Source organism: Cherax quadricarinatus, chromosome 12 (genome assembly GCF_038502225.1).
Source record: "Cherax quadricarinatus isolate ZL_2023a chromosome 12, ASM3850222v1, whole genome shotgun sequence".
NCBI classification, from domain to species: Eukaryota; Metazoa; Arthropoda; class Malacostraca; order Decapoda; family Parastacidae; genus Cherax; species Cherax quadricarinatus.
The window spans coordinates 17,376,810-17,398,518 of record NC_091303.1 but is presented as its reverse complement, the minus strand read 5'-3'; the positions used below and the strand labels follow the sequence as shown (position 1 = coordinate 17,398,518).

At 39.8% G+C, this 21,709-nt stretch overlaps 1 protein-coding gene across 3 annotated transcripts in view; it reads right to left on the bottom strand.

Annotated features, from left to right (window-relative positions):
* Positions 1–12,921, bottom strand: part of LOC128686646 (polyhomeotic-like protein 1) — an 89,876-nt gene extending 76,955 nt beyond the window's left edge. Inside the window, exon 1 of one of the 3 annotated variants that reach the window (XM_053773646.2) lies at positions 12,367–12,921. In XM_053773646.2, coding sequence (XP_053629621.1) covers positions 12,367–12,454 — 88 coding nt within the window. In that variant the 5' untranslated portion in view covers positions 12,455–12,921. The remainder of the gene's footprint in view (positions 1–12,366) is intronic. The other 2 variants (XM_053773647.2, XM_053773648.2) reach the window with 2 other exon arrangements.
* Between the last annotated feature and the right edge of the window lie 8,788 nt (positions 12,922–21,709).

Here is a 21,709-nt window from a genome sequence, read left to right as displayed (position 1 = left end):
GTTAAAATACACAGAGACCGGTGTTAATGACCTCTGGTAGTTGAAGCCCCTAGAGTAGATGAGCGAAGATGAATGTTGTAGTCACCCCTCAGACTGTGTGAAACCTTCGGATTACAGTATACCTTCAGATCCCGCTACAGTTGCTAGAATAATCTCGTGATAACGAAAATATTACCCGTGACTTACCTGACACCACTATCAAGGGTTCTTCTCTTTCCGTAAAACTTTTGCACTTAGCTTATTTAGCTAAGTTTGTTTGGTTAAAACACTGAGCTCACTAAGTTATTTATATATTTCATAGATGAATTATATATATATATATATATATATATATATATATATATATATATATATATATATATATATATATATATATATATATATATATATATATATATATATATTATTGTGCACACGAACGAGTGGTATTGATCAATAACAACACTGTGACCAGCCAAGGACTCGAACCCATGCTGCTTTGGCCTGCCTGTATGGTCCAGTGGATTAAGGCGTCATGAGTTTTCGCCCACCATGAGGCAGGCCAGAGCAGCATGGGTTCGAGTCCTTGGCTAGTCGTAGTGTTGTTATATGTTATATGTATATATATATATATATATATATATATATATATATATATAAATATATATATGTCGTGCTGAATAGGTAAAATTGGTCAATTAGGAAGAACTCATTTAAAATTAAGTCCTTTCTAAAATTTTCTCTTATTTAAAGATATATTTTTTCAGTTATATTAATGTAAAAATTAATAATTATGTACCAAAAGAACCTTGAAAAACTTACCTAACCTTATTATAACAAGCGCAATTTAATTTAGCCTAATCCAACTAAATATAATTTAGGTAAGTTTATAATAATTTAATAATAAACAAACACAATGAAATATATTTTGTTCATTAGGTTCAGAATGATTTTTGCGAAATTACTGCATACATGAATTTTCGCTTGCCTTATTCGGCAAGAGGAACGTTGCTATTTAAGCCAAAATTGCAAGTTTTACCTATTCGGCACGACATATATAGATGTTGATTTGATAAAATGTGTGAACAGTTTGTGGATTATGATACATGCGGTAAATTTGCTTGTGATCTATTTAAGAATTTGCGTTCCGAAGCGATTCTTAAGAGTTTCCCCCCAGAATATGAATCAGTGAGACTGAACTGAAGTGGGTTGGAATTTAAAGAAACTATTTAATACCATTGCCAATAATCTCCTTTTTCATTTAATTTGCAAAAACTGTGATCCAGCTCCCAGCAAATTTCAGGAGAGAAAATAATCAGATATATGAACTAATAATCTTCTAACATCAACTACTGCCTCTTGCATATACAAACCAAACATCATTAAATCCCATCTGTTGGTTGAATTTTTCTTAGCCACAAAATACGACCGTGTTTCTGAGTCCCAAAATAAGTAGAGTTAGATAGTGAATCCTATTATCACAAGGAATAACATCGTCGCTTCCCCTTTCCCCGATAATAGATGAAGTGTCTGTCTCGCGATTGGCGAACAGAGGGTCAGGCGTCAACAACTTTCTCTGAGCAGTCCATATGGGTTTACCGCTTTACAATGAGTACAATAATACAGGCATTTTAACCAAATACGTACGAAGGTCGATCCGGTGTTTACACTGGCATGAAGGCCATAGCCGGTGTCCTTACGCTGTCACCCGTGCAGGGAGACGCAACCTAACCCCCAACCCTCTACTGTGTGAATTCACAAGGCTCTCTACATAACGAAACTTTGTCGCAATTAAAGCTTGTTCTGCAGCGTATGTCTGTTCTTCACTGACTATTGTATGTAGTTGTTTGCATGTCAACAAATTTAGCCCGCCTGCTGGTATGTATATCACTACCGAGGCTTCTTGCCTAGCTGACACTAAGTTGTCCTAACTATATTGTGCTGTTAAATATTCATTTTCATATAGTTTTTATCTTTTCGAGGAACTTCACGCTCTCCAGATAAACTGACATACGCAGTGATGTTACAAGGAAAGATATGCCACCGAACAGATGCTGGAAAGGACCAACCTAGTCATTTGGTCACATTAACCTAGTTGATGTGACGAAATGAGCAGTCGCCAAGAGACAGATGCTTCAAGGGGCACGACGCTAACAAACAGATGCTACCAAATGATATCATGTTAGAAAGTGACCAAGAGCTACCAGACACATGCTATCAAGTGACCAGATAATATTAAATTGAGTCTAGTAAGCTAATAAATGCAATCATATTTGATTTTACAAAGTGATAAGACTCTACCAAATAAAGTGTTGCTATCAGGTAAACACACAAAATGAAACTCGTAGATCCCAAGAAACTAGTCTCAAAGAAATGAGCTGAGACTCTTAAACAGCCAGGCATCAACAAGCTGCCATCCCGAGACAGTAACATCCACAAAATATACATGTATAGAACGAGAAGTGTGCGTCTCTCATTGTATACACACCGAGAGGTGCATACATACAAAGTTTACGTTAACCCCTATTCTAGAGCTTAAGTATCTTTGACCAGTGGTGACAGGCTATATGCAGACTTGCTGACCATCTTGTAATCAGTAGCCTTTAAACTCAGCGAACTTAACTGAGTGAAGAAATGTTTTAAAGCCTATCGACTACAAGGTCACTAAGTTTGCATGTCACCCGTGCACTACCAGTCAAGAATACTTTAATCCCTAAAATGGGGAGTAAGCAAACTCTCAGTGTATATACACCGAGAGACATAAGCCCCTCGGTGATTATATCCTTGCTGGAGAGGTTCCCAAATATTACTCACTGTAACAGCCTTGCGACGATCAACTCCTTATTCAGCTGATCATCTACGACTTCTGAACGATCAATTCAAATTAATACAATATGCTTCTGGGTCCCTGAATAATATATGCTGGGAAAGGGGGCTTCTTATCTAAGTTCTATTGTTGTAACAGTCTCGTGGTGGCGCCTCAGCCTCGATATTCACCAGTGGTAAATATTAAGGAAGAGTGATCGATGATCATGATGACAGACTTGGTGTTATAGCGTGTGTTTATACAGTAAATACACTCTCTGTCAGTCTGTTTCTCTCTCTCTCTCTCTCTCTCTCTCTCTCTCTCTCTCTTTACCACACACCTCCTACTACCTCTCCAGCTTTATCTCTCTCGTTCGCTTTTTTTGTCAGATTTCGAATAATCTGCATACTCATGATATATATATGTATTATAATCAACCCCTTGATTGGTTGTATTTTAAGAATAATTATTACATGCAAATTAATGGTTGAACGAAATATAATTAAATCAGGTTTCAAAAAGGCTGGTGAGAGTATAATCGGAACATCAAGCAGGGACTTAATAACCTGGATACCACATATGACGTTCTTAGGGAGATGTGTAAAGTTGATGGCATAAATATGCCATCTATTGTTATTATCCTTCAACCTCAGTGATTAATGCCTCACGTAAGCTCCGGGAATATATTTCTCTTTCACTTTCAGAGTGGTAAAACTCTGTATTACGGTATCTCATACCTCTTGTGATTTTGATGCACGCACCTGCAAACACGCAGTGTATGCAGATACACACACACAGACACACTCAAAGACACAGACATACAGAAACACACACAGAAACACACACACACACACACACACACACACACACACACACACACACACACACACACACACAAAATGAAAATGACTGTAGAGAAAAAATGGATATTTGAAAGACGTCCTTGCTTTAAAGCTCGTAAGCAAGTAATAAACAGATAAATTAAAGCATTGTTTATTGCATTTATGCATTTCGAACAAAAAAATTATATGGTGGATAGCGATATATCTGCTATTACGCAAATATGGACTGAGAGTAAGATGTTATGTGCACAGAACTTTTCTATAAGCGTATACGGAGACTTAATGTAGTAGAGAAGGGGAATATTTTTCAGCAAACATGGGTCTTATTTATGGATGTAAGATGATCCATTAATGTCTTACATGAATATTATTCAGGAAATAAGAAATAAAGACATTAAAACTGTTTTACTGCATGAAAGGCAAAATTCAGGGACCGGAAGAAGGGACAAAGTAGAAAGCAAAACATATGAATTGATGTGTCAGTTGGAGATGGTCAAAAGATGTATGAAATGTTAGAGTAAGAGTTGGAAGCTGGGTGTGAAGAATGCTGCAAGAAGGGTCTAAGCGTCCAACAAAAGCTTGAGGATGTTAGAGTGGGATGAGTGGAGGCAAGACAATTTGGATTTGGATTTGCTTTTTAGGAATATCAATCTTAATATCTAGGGGAAGAAGATCACGGAGCCTGGTTAACTGAACTGACGTTTGAAAGTGGAAAGCTCAGTGAACACGTTTCAGTTTCATGATTTACTGGACCATGATGTCTGTGTACTTCTAAGAAGAAAATAAGGGAGTGAGTGATAGCAAATGAGTTCTGTTCTCTGGATTACCTGCCTCATTGAAGCGGCTGCAGAGGATCATCGCGACCTCATTCTACGTTTCACACAACTTTCCCCTGGCCCTTGGGTAATTTAGCTTGAGCCAACCCATCCCATTCAACCTTGATTGTGACTCCGAATTTTACAACGACATAAAGAGAGCCTGCAACGACATAAGGAGAGCCTGCAACAATATAAAGAGAGCCTGCAACGACATAAAGAGAGCCTGCAAAACTCGAAAAAGGGCCCAGGACTCATTTGAAGCAGCGATTTAAAAAAAATTAATTTGATTGCTTAAGTTTTGAAAAAAAAAACACACTTCGCAGAACTATCTTGGTATTAATTTACCCACTCCAGCAATTACCCTGACCTCCTATACAAACAAATTTCATACATTTGTGTATTGAAATCCATTAATTCTCCAATCGTTTTTCATCATTCCCTTCCTCCGGCCCTACATAAGAAACTCAGTTTGGAAGAAGGGCCCCAGGCAATTGGCCTCTGACCTGCCTCTCTCTGCTAATGGACTGAGGCTGACTGATGGACGCATTCCCAGAGAGTGTGACGCAACCCGAGGCTGTGCCTCTGGCCCTGATTACAGTGGCCAGACTGACCTCATTGGCACTGTACAAATTACTGTCTTTACGCAAGACGTCTAGCCTCGTTTAAGCTGGTATTTCAAGCATATAGCCTATTTACACCGCTTATTTTCATCGGATTTTACAGTTCATTTCCTTCTCAATGAACACATTCAACACCAAGCACTTAAAATATCTACGCAATGTACAACACAACATATTTAATACATTTACTCAATATACAGCATTCCTCATTTGATTCATCTCCGCAGTCTACAACGCCACATGTTTTGCACCTCTGTTCTTTGCATTAACCAAACATAGGTTAACGCCCAAGTATGGTTAATACGATGTTCACGCTGTTGCATTGCTGGTAGGTATACTGAACCGGTAACCTTTCGTAGAACTGACGCTACGATAAATTGTTTCTGGAAAAATAGTACAAGCTTCACGAATAGCTAGGACGTCTTTACAACTTCAGGTCAAGCTGGGAGACCTGTGGCACCTCGGAGCCCGGTAGCACACGAGAACGAACTGGGAGCTCATTAGTACTTCAAAATGAGCAGGAAAGATAGCAGCAGTTCAAGATTATCTGTAAAGCTAGTAATCCTTCAGATCCCTCTGGAAGATTACCTCATCAAGCCTGACCGGGAGGTTCACAGAGATTCTTATCAACCTCAGAGATCTCTAGCGCATCGGACAAAACTACGATAGTGACACTTCAACCCAAATTGGAAGACCTGTAGCATATCAGGTCCAGTTGGTAGGCCTGTAGTTTAACACGCTGTGTTGGGAGGCCTGGGGCATACTCCCTTCTTGAACCCTAGAGACAGATCTTTCAATGCGTTACTTAATTATCATTCGCGTGGTCACTTCATTGAAAAAAGGCACCTGAGTTTGCGGGAATTTCATGAAAATTCTGAGACTGTACATGACAAAAATCATACTGGAAAGCTATTTACTTGAAGTGTTCTGAGGAAAAGCATTAATTCCCCGAAGCACTTTATAACGAAACTCTTGCGCTTTTTAGGCATAACAATCACATGTGTCGTATAATTTTCAAGTAAAACTCAAAGATTTTTCAGTTACACTGTGATGTCGCTCACGAAAAACCCATGTGAAGACACGCTGCAACACAATATTTATAACATTTCGCGCTTTGTAGAACTGTACAAAGAGCGGTTCTATAACGTTATCTATTTTTTTAATATTTTCAGCAGCAACCATTTGGATGCAACAAAACTCATGTTCCATTAGTCAAATAAGTTGCAGCGTGATGCCATTAAAGTATGTAATAACAGAGCTGACTCTTTAAGAACAAGACATAAGCCAAATAAAAATGACAAAAATGGAAGTGTAATCAGGTACGGTAAATTAAGAAGTAAGCAGAGCGTTGTGAATCAGTCCCGAATGGGATCTCTCTGCGGGAACCACAACCATTTCAATATTGCATGAGGCGCCACGCCTGAGATCTAGTGACTTCAATGCTCTCGTAGGAACCGATCCATTCGGTGTTTCCCCCCCCCCCAAATCCCAGAGCAAAAAGCGGGATATAGATCACAGGAATGACATGAAAAACTACGGAGTTGCTACGCTGAATGAACTCTGCCAACAATATTGCTGTCAAAGCTATTGATAAACCTAGAGACTTTTTTCCGACAATTCATTAGAAGCATATCAATGAGGCTAATAAATGGAGGGGGAAATACTGACCAACAATCTACATAAGCAGCTCATTCTGTCCGTTGAAGGATACGTTGGCCAATAAAATGGAGCTACCCTTCCCTTCCTTTATCGAAACTGATTGCCTCTGATAATTATAATTATAATATTAATAATAATGATGATAATAATAATAATAATAATAATCATTCTGTCTTATTACTAAGCTCAGTCGATGGTTTATATATTACTGATGAGATGGAAAACAGCTTTGCTTCATTGTTTGTTCATTGAGATTAGTAATAACCAAATTGTTTGTAATTTTCTTATATTATATCGATGTACCGTGAACCTGATTGATGATTCTATGAAATTAAGTTAATTTTTAAGTAATGTCTTAAAGTAAACTTCAAGACGGTAGAAAAATATTTTCCATTGGTACTGACCTCAGTTAACATTGAATACTGTTATAAAACTACGTATACTGCTATAAAATAATGTATGCTTCTGAGTACCAATTTTGTAAAGCTTACCCCCCACACCCGCACGCCTACGCCTGCACCCACACTCAACGCCCTCAAGCCCACGCCAACGCTTGTACTGATACAACGCTTGCTTCACCCGCACTCCTCACACACAACGTCATAACGATAACGCCTTCACCCACACTCAGAGAACACCCACAAGCCCACGTCTACGCCCATACATAAAGCCTACACGCCCACACCAGCACCCACATATACAATTCTTGTACGCCCACGCCTACGCCTACATTCAGAGCACGCCCATGCCTACGCCCACGTCTACACTCACACTGCCGCTGCTGTTGACCAAATACACGTAATCTAATATCTCTCCTCGGGGTCACCAGACACACACTTTCCTGACGACTGACTTGTATTTCCTTTTATGATAAAAAATATATCTTTGATATAATACAGTATTGTTCTCTAAAACACATATACAGCTTGTGCTTCTGAGCGAACTAGTAGGACTATCTGGTTAACACGTATATTCATTCGTGTGAACAGATATACCGGTATTTTTAGTTAAGTGGACTTAAGTTGGATTACTTCAAATTTAGAAAAAAGCTACTTTGGCAATAGAGTTGTGAACAAGAGGAATAAACTGCCAAGTGGCGATATTGAAGTCTTAATGTGATGATTGAATCTTATACCTTGGGTAGCTCGTAAAATATCATATTTATATATATACTTGTGAAAATAGATGGGTTTGAGAAGGGTGTGTTTAGCACGAGCTAAGTAGGCCATGCTCCGGTTCATCTCTGTTCTTAACGCTCAGTACTAGAATTTGTTGCTTTGCTATGTTCAAGTCAACCCGACGGAAATAACCCTCTGCTTCAACTGCAAGCTTCAATGAAGCAATTTCACCTCTTAATCTCCTCCTTATTAGCATTAGTTCCTACCGCGGGCTTGAGCGGTCATCAGTATCTTTCCATCAGAGTACTGAGGCAATCCTTCAGACTCTGCACCAGACCCACGCCCCTTCGAAAAGTACTGACGATGCTGAAACGGGCTCTATAAATTTACCTGCAATCTTAAGCTCCTTAATCACGCTACTGAAGGAGGATCAACGCTTTCTCAACTCACTACTATAGGAGGATCTAGACTTCCCTGCTTCACTACCGGAGGAGGACTCTTCTTATTACTGGAGTAGAAAATTTTTTCTTCACTCCTACAGAGGAGAATATTGGTTTGTTCACCTCATTACCGAAGGAAGATCCTGGGTTCCTCACCCAGCTACCCGAAGAGGATCCAGGCAGTCTCGCAACATTATCGTATGATGATCGAAGCCTCCTCACTCTACTAACAAAGGATCCTGGTCACCACACTTTATTACTGGAGAATGATCTAGACCTTCTCATTCCTATCCAATACTGAAGAAAGATCTAGTCCTCCTTACTCCACAGTTGTAGGAATATCCAAGCTTCACTACTAAAAGAGGATCCAGGCCTCCTCACTAGACAGCTACAAGAGGATCCAAGCCTCACTCTACTACTATCAAAGGATCCAGGCCGCTTCATTCAGGTACTGCAAGAGATTCCAGGCCTCACTCCACTACTGCAAGAGGATTTAGACCTACTCAATCTTCTACTGCAAGAGAATTCAGGCCTCCTCATTCTACTATTGAAAGAGACTCCAGGCCTCACTCTGCTACAGCAAAAGAATCCACACCTCCTTCCACACCTGCAAGAGGATCCAGGCCTCACTACACTACTGCAAAAGGATCCAGACCTCCCTCCACTTTTGCAAGAGGATCCAAGCCTCACTCTACTACTGCAAGAAGATCCAAGCCTCACTCCACTACTTCAAAAGGATCAATACCTCCGTCCACTACTGCCAGAAGTTCCCATGCCTCCCTTCACTACTGCAACAGGATCCAGGCTTCCTCGCCCTTCTACTGCAAGAAGATCCAGGCCTCCTCACTCCACAATTGCAAGAGGATTCAGACCTCCTCGCTTCACTATTGCAAGAAACTCCAGGCCTCATTCCACTACTTAAAAAGGATCCAGGCCTCCTCACTCCACTACTGCAAGAAGTTACAGACTTTCTTCGCTCCATTATTGCAAAAGGATCCAGACTTCCTCACTTAACAATTTCAAGAGATTTATGGCCTCACTCTACTACAAGAGAATTCACGCCTCCTCACTACGTCACTGAAAGAGGATTCAGGCCTCCTTACTCAATTACTGCAAGATTATTCAGGCCTCCTCACTTTCTTCTCTAAGATGATCCAGGCCTCCCTGTTCCACTACCTGAAGGAGCATCCTGACCTCACCCTATTTCTTTAAGAGGGTCCATGCTTCCCCTCTCCACTGCTATAAAAGAATCCAAGCTTTTTTATTACAGTACTGTAATAGTATCCAAGACTCACCCCACTACTGTAAAAGGATCCAAGCATCCTCACTCCACTACTGTAAAAGGATCCAGGCATCCTCACTCCACTACTGTAAAAGGATTCTGGCTTCTCTCTACTACTGTAAGAGAATCCTGACCTCCTTACTCCAGTGCTGCTAGAGGATCTAGGCCTCCGCACTTCACTGCTGTAAGAGGATTCAGGCTTTTTCATTCCACTGTTGTAAGAGGATCCAGACCTTTTCACTTCACTACTGTAAGAGGATTCAGCCTCTTCACTCCACTACTGTAAGAAGATCCAAGCCTCTTCACTGTTGTAAGAGGAACCAGGCCTTTTCACTCCACCGTTGTAAAATAATCCAGGCCTCTTTATTCCACTGTTGTAAGAGGGTCCAGGCCTCTTCACTCCAGTGTTGTAAAAGGATCCAGTCCTCTTTTCTCCACCACTGTTAGAGCATCCAGTCCTCATTTCTCCACTACTGTTTGAGGATCCAGTCCTCCTCACTCCACTGCTGTAAGAAAATCCAGACCTTCTCACTCCACTACCGTAAGAGGATCCATGTCTCCTCTCTCTACTACTGTAAGAGCATCCAGGCCTACTCCACAACTGTAAGAGCATCCAGGCCTCTTCACTCCACTAGTTATGGGGATCCAGACATCCTCACTCCACTACTGTAATGAGTCCAGGCATACTTACTCCACTAGTTTGACCATCCATGCCTACTCACTCCACTAGTTAAGAGGATCCATGTCTACTCACTCGACTAGATAAGAGGATCCATGCCTACTCACTCCACTAGTTAATAGGATCCATGTCTACTCACTCGACTAGATAAGAGGATCCATGCCTACTCCACTAGTTATGAGGATCCAGGCTTACCCCACTAATTAAGAGGATCGATGTCTACTCCACTAGTTATGAGGATCCAGGCTTACTCCACTATTAGAGAAGTATTTGTGATTAATAGTTGACAGTTACGCAGAGAACAAAAGTTAGCTTCGATAATTATATTTCTGTACAACTTACTCTTATATTGTGCTGGAGAACTTATAATTATAGTGCTTACTTGAGCATATCTTGTACAAAATAAATAAAATAATTTGTCTACACCTATTTTAACTTACGCTGTTTCATAAGTAAGAATCAATAAATGAGGGAAATGCAGTTTGCTCAATAGTACTTGTGAATAAAAAGTGATCTTGCAATTATTAACTCGATTTTGTCACTTGTCTGACTGTGTAGGCTCAAGTAACTGTAGCGTAGTATACAATGGCTTCAATTTTTTTTTCAAAGAACTTCAGATTATCTATGTCAACCACGTACATTGTAAGAAATAGGTTTTCTCTGTAACAACAAACATTCTTGGATGTGCTCATGGTGATGGATAAACTAGTAAGTACAGTAACAGTAAATAACTTTAGTTACCACGCAGTCACATGATTTGCAACAAAAAAAAAAGTACCGCACAAAGGTATATTATGCCACAATTTATTCGGTGTAATTCACATTTAGAAGGGAAATGACAAAGTGTAATGAAATGCCTCTATCTTCTTGGTATCATCGACCATATACTTTCAATGTATGACGCAAGCTGGCTGAATGTGACTTAATTGAAGACTTGATAAGCAGCAAATTCTTAATGTGACCTGACTAGCGTTTGCCTGCTGCTCACGTTTTCCCACTACCTGTCTGTCTGTGTTGTTGGTAATTATTGATTAGTGAAATGATTTGCCACAATTGATATTCATCTACTGACTTCTGACACGCATCCGTTCAGACACCTGCAGAGCATAAACTCTGAGGAGAGAACAAGTATTTTTCAGTGAACGAATGGATTATGAATGACAGGAATGGTTTCCTAAAGTCACTATTCATGATTCAGCCAATACCTTCCGATTAGATTTACTTTTATGTGACAATGTTCCTGGGCCGTTATCTGTTACCTTTAAATGTTTACTTAGATCCAACGCCAAAAAAAAAATACGATCATTCTTCTCAGATTCTGGGAATATAATGCACTTTAAGATGTAGCTGGCTCACTTATGTGTACAAATGCTCTAATGGAGCTCCGGTCCGCCAATACATATTTAGGTATCGGTGCTTTAAAGGCGTGTCCACTACAATACTGACATGAAAGCCGTGAAAGCATCTTCAACTTGTGAGTGTTTATTGAAGTGTATCCTACACCCCACTTCCAAGGTTTGTTGAAGTCATGTCTCGCATTTGTTCATTCAAGCAGTACCGTCGTTTGCCTTCGTTATAAGCCATTGTTGGAGGAAAATGTCAGAGCTGGTGGATGTATACCTATCTAAGCCCTTCTTCCACCCCAAAGACCCAGATTAATAAAAGACATAATTCATAATGTAAATTCGAGCCAACATTGATAACTTCACTAAATCAAAAATCATGTCTAAAAAATCGAGATAGCGTCTAATATGACATTATGTATTGTAAAAAAAAACTTCAACGGTCTGGATATTTGTGTCAAGTTATAAAGAGAAGAGGTTGAAATGTTTGACACTTCGGGTCAGAGTTCACTCCCGAGGACCCTAAACAGCACAACAGTGCGTTTTATAGGTCCTTCTTGAAATGTATCAATGTTGTTTGTCACTGACACGAGCGATTTACGATAGCTCTCGAAGAGCAACATTGAAGGATATTTGATATAATATTACTTTGAAATCATATGCAATGATAAATTCGTAAGTTAAGTGGGTTCGCGACTACGAGTGGGAGGCACTAGCCGTGAGCATTAGTAGAGATTTAATTAAGTTTAAGTTAGTCAAGTAAGAAAAATATGGACTTACGGGAATGATACCAAGCCGACTTACTGGAATAACACCACTTTGGCCAGACGACAGCGCCGGGGGTGTCAAGATCCGTCATGGCTCGCATCCAGCCTTCGTGACCCCACACTTTTCTACTTGACAGGTCAGCCAGGGTCAAATTTAGGTCACTGTACGATGACCACTACTTAACTAGCAGACGACATACAGGTGAAGTGTCGCAAGTTAGGTCACACTCTTAAAATCCCAGGTTGTCAGGCAGAGCTGAAGACACTACTGTTTTCTTCACCACATTCTTAGAATCCACCTTTAGAATTCACTCCATTGGCACCACATTCAAATTCTTCATGAAAAACGCATCAATATTCTTGATTACTAATATAATCCACTGCACATTTGGGTCAGAGCTCCTCCAGCTTGCAGTTCTGGAGAGCGATTACTACCAGTGGGTAAGTCAGGCTCCAGGCGCCGTTGCAGAGAGCGGCTGCCGCGGTGCACTGTGAGTACGAGACGGAGGGGTAGTGTGAACGGTCTGGCGTCTGCCTCACCACTGTCTCGTCCCGCTACAGGTGAGCGAGCGCAGGTACACTGGACGGTGTTCGGGGGTCGGGGGAGGTGCTGGTGTGTTCGTGCGTGTGCACCACCGCCACGCTAGCGACGGTGGCGGCGGGTGCGTGTGTGTGCTGGGGGGCCAGAGGCGGTTTGGATACCATCGAGGACGGGCGTGTGTCACCGCTGCCGGCTGATCCTCATGGCCTTTCCTAAATTCCCTTCGCTACCTGCTCATTCTGTCGCCTCACTCCACAGCACTATCATTTTCTGTTCAATGTAATTCAATACAATTCTTTTCCTAGACAGTAAAACAATTTCGTTTAATTTTCACTATAACTCAAACAGACAAAATTTAAAGTATAAATAAAGGTTTCTTACAGATATTTATAATCGTATTTATTGTTATTAATGTGGAAACATTAATCAGGTTTGATCCAAGAAAAGAGAGAGTGGCTCTAGTTTCATGGATCAAGAGACTTTTGCCCCAGCAGAGTTATAACCTTCCTCGCTGATCACAGTGTGAGTGTTGGAGAGAAGGATCCCACTCCGCTGATCCCAACTACAGCAGGAGAGGACCTGGACCCGTGTTGCCCCTGGGAACCTGGACCGGTGCCGCCCCCGGGGTGAGAGAGAGACCTGACCAATACCACCCCCGGGGTAAGAGAGATTACACACTGCCACATAGGGGTGAGAAAGATCAGATACTGGCACCCCTGGAGTGAGAGAGAGACCGGACTACCGCCACCTCCAGGACAAGATACTGCTACCCCAAGAGTTAGAAAGACCAGATCTCTGATACCCTTGGGGCGAGAGAGACCAGACGTTGATGGCACTTGCAAACTGTGTGAGGAAAAAGAGAGAATCCTCGCGCACAGGATTCTTTCCACGTAACACGATACAATTTCTAATGCTATTAAATGTTAACACCGAGCACACTCCAAGGTATTAGGACCACCACCATTTACCTTCGGGCACTGGATTTCTCATATCCCCCCTTGGGACGTTCTTGAAATGTTGCTTATTAATCTTAAAATTACGCATATCTGTTATATTCGAAGAAAATATTCCGCTGCTATGGGACTGTTTAGAAGGGATTTACATCCCTAGTTGAGGACTCGGCGTCTCAGTACGGACAAATAAATTCTGTTTTCTCTTGCAAGTCTATCCTCTGCAAATCTAGTCATCAAGTATTGATATTGCACAACACGGATTCAAGTGTTGGGTAACTTTACCTCAGGGTTGCGATATATATATATGTCGTGCCGAATAGGTAAAATTGGTCAATTAGCAAGAACTCATTTAAAATTAAGTCCTTTCTAAAATTTTCTCTTATACGTTTAAATTTTTTTTTTTTTTTTTTTTTGCATTTATGTTATTGTAAAAATTAGTAATTTTTCATCAAAACAACCTTAGAAAACTTACCTAACCGTATTATAACAAGCGCAAACTCATAACACTAAGGTTATCTACACAGTTTCCATGGTGTCAGTCCACCACTGGGTAAAAGAATCAGACAGCAAAATGAGTTCTGAAATGTGATTTCTACAAAATACGACAGCTAGTGACAGAGTTCGAGTGCATGTCTGCTCTGTTTCTTTGATGATCTCTCAGAAATTAGTACCTAAGCCTATGAGAATTCAGCTTCCATACCCCGCCACATACTAGGCTAAGCATAACTGCCATAGCTATCTGCGTCACACTGACCTTATCTCAGAGGGCCGACGTGTTTCATTTGTCTCCAGCCCTTCACTGTTAGGTGGACCACTCTGCTGAACGTCCAGACCTTGAACTCGCTCAAGTATCTTTTGTTTAAACTCTATAAATCATAGCGAAAATAGTGACATTCTAATTATTAAAAAGATGATAAAAACTGTATCACGCATGACACGGACACTACCGTGCCCAGGGTGAGAGAGAAAGGACCATGTGGCCACTCCGGTTGTGAGACTGGACTACATCCACCCATGGGATGAGACTCTGCATTATTGCAACACCCAAGATGAGACACTTAACCATTGCCAGAGACTGGATCTCTGCCGCACTCTGGGTGAGAAAGACTAAACACTGCCACTCTGTAGTGAGAGATACCACAACACGGCCGGCCCAAGGTGAAAGGGAACGAATGCAGTCATCCCGAGAGTGAGAGAACTCGGGCCACTGCACCTTCCAGAGGGAGAGAGAGAGAGAGAGAGAGAGAGAGAGAGAGAGAGAGAGAGAGAGAGAGAGAGAGAGAGAGAGAGAGAGAGAGAGAGAGAGAGAGAGAGACTGATAGACTGGGCCACTGTCGCTCCTAGGGTGATTCACCACCGTGTCTCCCGAGGTAAGAGGCCGAATCACTGCCTTTCCAGATGTGAAAGAATGGATCACTGCCGTTTCCGAGGTGAGAAACTGGACTACTATCGCTGCCGGGATGAGAAACTGGACTACAACCGCTGCCGGGGTGAGAAACTGGACTACTACCTCTGCCGGGGTGAGAGACTTGATAACTGGTGCTTCTTGGGTGAAAGACTGGATAACAGGTGCTGCCTGGGTAAGAGACTGGATAACTGCTGCTGCCGAGGTACGAGACTAGATAACTGGCGCTGCCAAGGTGAAAGACTGGATAAATGCTGCTGCTGGGGTAAGAGAACGAGCATCAACAATCACCAAGGCCGTCTTCCATACACCGTTGTCATCAACTGTCCATTCTTGACGGTGGTATCGTATTAATCGCCATGAATTATTATTATTATTATTATTATTATTATTATTATTATTATTATTATTATTATTATTATTATTATTAATAGTAGTAGTAGTAATAGTACTGACATCCTATGAAAGGAATGGTTGTTGGGGTCATGCAACACGTGAGGAACGGAAGACAATCAGATTCGATCCAAGGAAGTGTAAGACAGACTCACTTCTTTTGATGAAGAACTGGTGGTGGTGGTGTTGGTGTTGGTGGTGGTGGTGGTGGTGGTGGTGGTGGTGGTGGTGCTGTTGCTACTGCTGGTCCTACTGCTGGTGCTTCTGCTGGTGCTACGGCTGGTGCTACTGCTGGTGCTGCTAGTGTTTCAGCTGGTGGTGGTGGTGCTGGTGTTGCTGGTGCTTCCGTTGGTGCTAATGCTGCTGCTGCTGGAGTTACTGCTGGTGCTCCTAGTATAACTTTGTACATAGATAAACAGTTGCATATGCTACTGCACCACAGTTCACTCAGCTATATGCGACTCTACGTACTGTATGAAAATCAAGGATCGTAGACTCGGAGGAACATATTTATAAATCAAATTTATCATATCTCTGACATTAGCTGGCTTAGTCTGTGTGAAAAGGCTGTGTTTCTCCTGTCTCTTATTAAAAAAATATATGTTGGTTCTTCCTTACCATGAAAACTTGATTGATATACCTTCTCTACTTAAGAATTTTAATATCAAAGTTGTATTTAAAAATCTTGACACAGTTTAAAAACTTTTGATAAATTTCCCCCAAAATGTTGACGGGTGTGTCTGTAAGGTTCCTTGTCAAATATGTGATAAAGTTTATCACGGTCAAACTTGTAAAAGTCTTGAACTTAGGTTAAAGCAACATAAATATCGCATTAACAGTGGACAAGATTTTAATGCTCTGTTTATTCACGTGAGAGATTTTAACCATTCAGTTGATTTTAAAAATGCTGAGAAAGTTATATCAAGCAAGTCCATGGTCGACAGGAGAATAATAGAATCATGTTTCATGAAAAGCAGTTTTGAAAATAATATGAATATTTCTTTTGGTTAACATAAATTGGATTCATTTATAATTAATAAAATTTGGGAAGAATTTAACCCTTTATCGCGCAGGCGATAAAGGGTTAACCCTTTAGGTATATATATATATATATATATATATATATATATATATATATATATATATATATATATATATATATATATATATGTCGTGCCGAATATGTAAAACTGGTCAGTTAGCAAGAACTAATTTAAAATTAAGTCCTTTCTGAAATTTTCTCTTATACGTTTAAAGATATATTTTTTTCATTAATGATAATGTAAAAATTTTTAATTTTGCAACAAAAGAATCTTAGAAAACTTACCTAACCTTATTATAACAAGCGCAATTTATTTTAACCTAACCCAACTAAATATATTTTAGATTTGTTTACAATAATTTAATACTAAACAAACGCAGTGAAATATATTTTTTTCCTTAGGTTCAGAATGATTTTGGCGGAATTACTGCATACACAAATTTTCACTTGTCCTTTACGGCAAGATGGGCGTTGCTATTTAAGCCAAGATCGCAAGTTCTGCCTATTCGGCACGACATACATATATACACACACACACACACACACACATATATATATATATATATATATATATATATATATATATATATATATATATATATATATATAGATTATAGATATATGAGATATTAGCTTTAAAATTACGTAAGGTTAAGTTAGGTTAGATGAGGTTTTAAAGTTAAGTTTTGTCCAAAAATAATTTTTTTTAACATTATTATAAATAAAAATATATATCTACAATCTGTAATTTTTGTGCAGAGCTAATGACTCGTGTAGTTGATAGGCTTTTAACCCAATTAACCTACTGCTCAGCTGAGCCTTAGGATCGTCCTTCACGCACTGTGGTCTGAGTGGCAGCTTGGCTCGTTACCTGACAACGATGTTGCCTACACGAGCCGCTGGTCATGATAAAGCCTGAACAGAAGTCATTATTTACGCCAATACCATTTTCGTAGAGGTAAATCGGATTAGGCTTTTATCTTCTCCAACGGTGGTTCTCCTGGTTGTCATACAGTTTAATGGGCTCAGGGGACGCCATTCTTATTATGATATTCACTGGGAAGCGCCAATTCTTTTAAGAAAGCAAGGAACTCGTGAGGGTCTCTTGATATAGGAAATTGGGTCTGTGCTCCAGTTCCCTGATTTGAACCTGAGCACCTTCCATTCCTTCTACTTCTCCTCAGGCGCTGTATAATCCCTACGGATTTTGCGCTGCCCGATGGTAATAAATAATTACATTAAAAAACTGGATCTACTAAGGATCCAGTTGTCAACTTTTTGTCACATACATTCACATACAATTGCTTAGAGCATCGTTGTTAATACCGCGTTGGCACGTACAGTGTTCGTCACGGCATTATGCCGGGTGAGCGCCCCTGCATAATGCCGTGACGAACACTGTACATGCTTACCCTCATTTCCAGTACAGATGAAGCCAACACGTATAAGGGAAGTTATACGCTGCGTGACCTCATGGACTCCTCGTCTAATAAACCGAGAACTTAGTCACTATCTTCCACCTGTTGTTCCAACATTATAATCACCAAAGTACCCAGCTACGAAAGGAAGACAGCTCAGATAAGTTTAACACTGAAAATATTTATTCATTACAGCAGTACAGTGTGTTTGCATTCGTGTTTGATAGTCAAATACATCCAAAAACAGATTAATATCACGTAGAACTCTTATAGACAGAATTCATGAATACAGTGGTAAAACAAGAAAAAATAAATTTACTTTTTAGAAAAACTATAAATAGTCTGCATTTTTTATTTAACATTCCCTACAAATCTGTAAGCGATTTTTTTTAAAGTGGCTGTATCAAATTTACCAGAGACATGATTTATACACATTTCAGGAATTAAAATAAATTCTGCTAATAAGCAGCTACACAGTCCATCAACAATCCAAACTTTCCTCTACGTAAGATACACCAGCGATGAATCTGGTTTGAATCTGGTCAGAAAAGGCAATCACCAGTTATCGCATGGAAACTAGTTTTAAAATTTTCCAAATTCGTAGATTAAAGCCAATAAAATGGGATTTACACAGCACCGCAGCAGATTTCCTTGCATAACAAAACAGACAAGTTCTTGAAGTTTCAATCAGCTATACGTGATCACTTTCCACTTATTGGACGGAAACTAATAATGTCTATATTATTTACTGTTAGTAAAATAATAAATATATCATCCTTAATAAACAGTTGCTTTTTCTGTAAGTGAAATGCACACCGATATTAAGTTTAAATCGGATAAGAAGATGGATTTTCAAGAGATAGCTTTAAAAAAAAAATAGTGGACAAATAAAACAAAATATAAAATAAGCCAATACACACTTTAGTAACAAGTAAAACCTCCTACGTAGTACAAGCGAGCGGGGAAAGTTTGAACCCAATAAGAGGAGGAATTCCTATGTTTTGACATGGAAACGTTGCACTGTTTGCTCATAAAATTGTCAAACTGGCACCGAAACAGCCCAATAATAATCTAAACATTCATTTAAAGTTATACAAACGCGGAAAGTTTGAAAGCGTTCAAAAGAGACATTTTCAAGTTATATGTAGCACTGAAATTTTGGAGGAGTTCGGAGGAAGAAGAAATAATTCTGACAACCACTGCAATCATCCCTTCTTTTTTTTTAATATTTCGTCATTATCGGTTAATTAGGCGTATGCACAAGCTATCATAATTAAACCAATCCTAACATAATCGAACCTAACCAAGGATAGCATATATTAATGCTCCAGTGCGCAGAAGTGAACGAAGAGACAGTAGTTATAGATTCTTCTGCTTCGATTTTTATATTCTATGGGATGGGAGGCGAGGGAAGGGGAGTAGGGAAGAGACTCACGTGTAGACACGCATGTCTATCTATTATTAAACAACACGAAAGACAGGAAGAACATTAGCAACACAAAAAAAAACAAGAAGCAAGACCATCAACAACAATAACAATACTAACAGAAAAACTAAGTAGGAGCAACAGCCATACGAAAAACAAAAAGTAAAAGCAATGAAGACAACATGGAAAACAAGCAAGAAAACAACAAGAAAATTGCAATCAAGAACATCAGAAACCGTAACACTAGAAATGGCAAACAAGAGCAACAATAAAATGGAAAAAAAAACAGAAGCAAAGGACAACAAATTTTTCAAATTAATATCCAAAGCCTTGCAAGCCACTCCATCTTTGAAAGTTTATAGCCGATCACAAGAGGCATTCTCGAGCTAACTCACGGAAATCTAGGAGGGATAAAAAAAAAAATCCCCAGATTGGAGCTACCTAAAAAAAAATGATAGGAGAATTGTGTGATTTGCTGTCGTTGAAAAGTGCGTGTCACTGTTGTCCTCGTTATTGCTTAAAATATGTTACAGATGGTACTGTTGTTGGTGAGAAGAACAATCTGATGGCTGTTAGTGAGGGGGGTTCATCTGGTATATTGGAGAGACGGGACGATTTTCGTGTATAAGAGACAAGTCTGCAGTTGGTTGATGACCTCTAGAAATTCGTAGTTTATTGAGAAGATTAGGATAAATTAGCTGTAAAAAAAGAGGTTCCTGAGTGAAGCAGAGAATTGGAGAAAAAGTGAGATAGAGGGAACGAGACAGACAGAGAGATGCTTCTAATTTACTGGTGAATTCGACATTTTTTTATTTATTCTGACTAACGAAAACGAAAGTAAATTCTTTTATAGTACGGGATATCGTGGTTTATATGGGTTAAGGCCTGTAGACTACACAAGGGTCATTAAGACTGTGGTAGACTATACGAGGGTCATTAAGACTGTGGTAGGCTACACGAGGGTCATTAAAACTGTGATAGACTTTACGAGGGTCATTAAGACTGTGGTAGACTATACGAGGGTCATTAAAACTGTGATAGACTATACGAGGGTCATTAAGACTGTGGTAGACTATACGAGGGTCATTAAAACTGTGATAGACTACACGAGGGTCATTAAGACTGTGGTAGACTACACCAGGGTCATTAAGACAGCGGTATACTACACGAGAGTCATTAAAACTGTTGTAGACTACACGTGAGTCATTAAAAGTGTGGTAGACTACACGAGGGTCACTAAGACTGTGGTAGACTACACGAGAATCATTAAAACTGTTGTAGACTACACGAGAGTCATTAAAAGTGTAGACTACACGAGTGTCACTAAGACTGTGGTAGACTACACGAGGGTCACTAAGACTGTGGTAGACTACACCAGGGTCATTAAGACTGCGGTAGACTACACGAGAGTCATTAAAACTGTTGTAGACTACACCAGGGTCATTAAGCCTGCGGTAGACTACACGAGAGTCGTTAAAACTGTTGTAGACTACACGAGGGTCATTAAGACTGTGGTAAACTACACCAGGGTCATTAAGATTGCGGTAGACTACACGAGAGTCATTAAAACTGTTGTAGACTACACGAGGGTCATTAAGACTGTGGTAGACTACACCAGGGTCACTAAGACTGTGGTAGACTACATCAGGGTCATTAAGACTGAGGTCATCTGTACACCACCAGTCAAGGATACTTAAGTTCACAAAATAATGAATATACAATGAGGAATACCTCTCAGTGAGGTGAATATGTAGTGAGAGATACACTCTTCTATATATACACGCACACAGATAGGTGTGTGTATATACACCTTGTAATTACACTAAGAGACACACACCTTTCTGTGTATGTACACTGAGATATACGCAGGTGTTGATGTAGAGTATATTCTTATATTAAAAACGTTTAAGTACCTAGATAGTTGGAGTTTTTATGAAGTGTAGGAAAAATGATTAAAGCTGCTTTGTTGCTAAATTATTATTATTATTATTATTATTATTATTATTATTATTATTTATATTATTATTATATTAACACACCGGCCTTTTCCCACCAAACTAGGGTGACCCGAAAAAGAAGAAACACTTTCATCACCATTCACTTCAGCACTGTCTTGCCAAAGGCGCTCCTATACTACAGCTATTAAACTGGCACTTATCAACACCCCCTCCTCAGAGT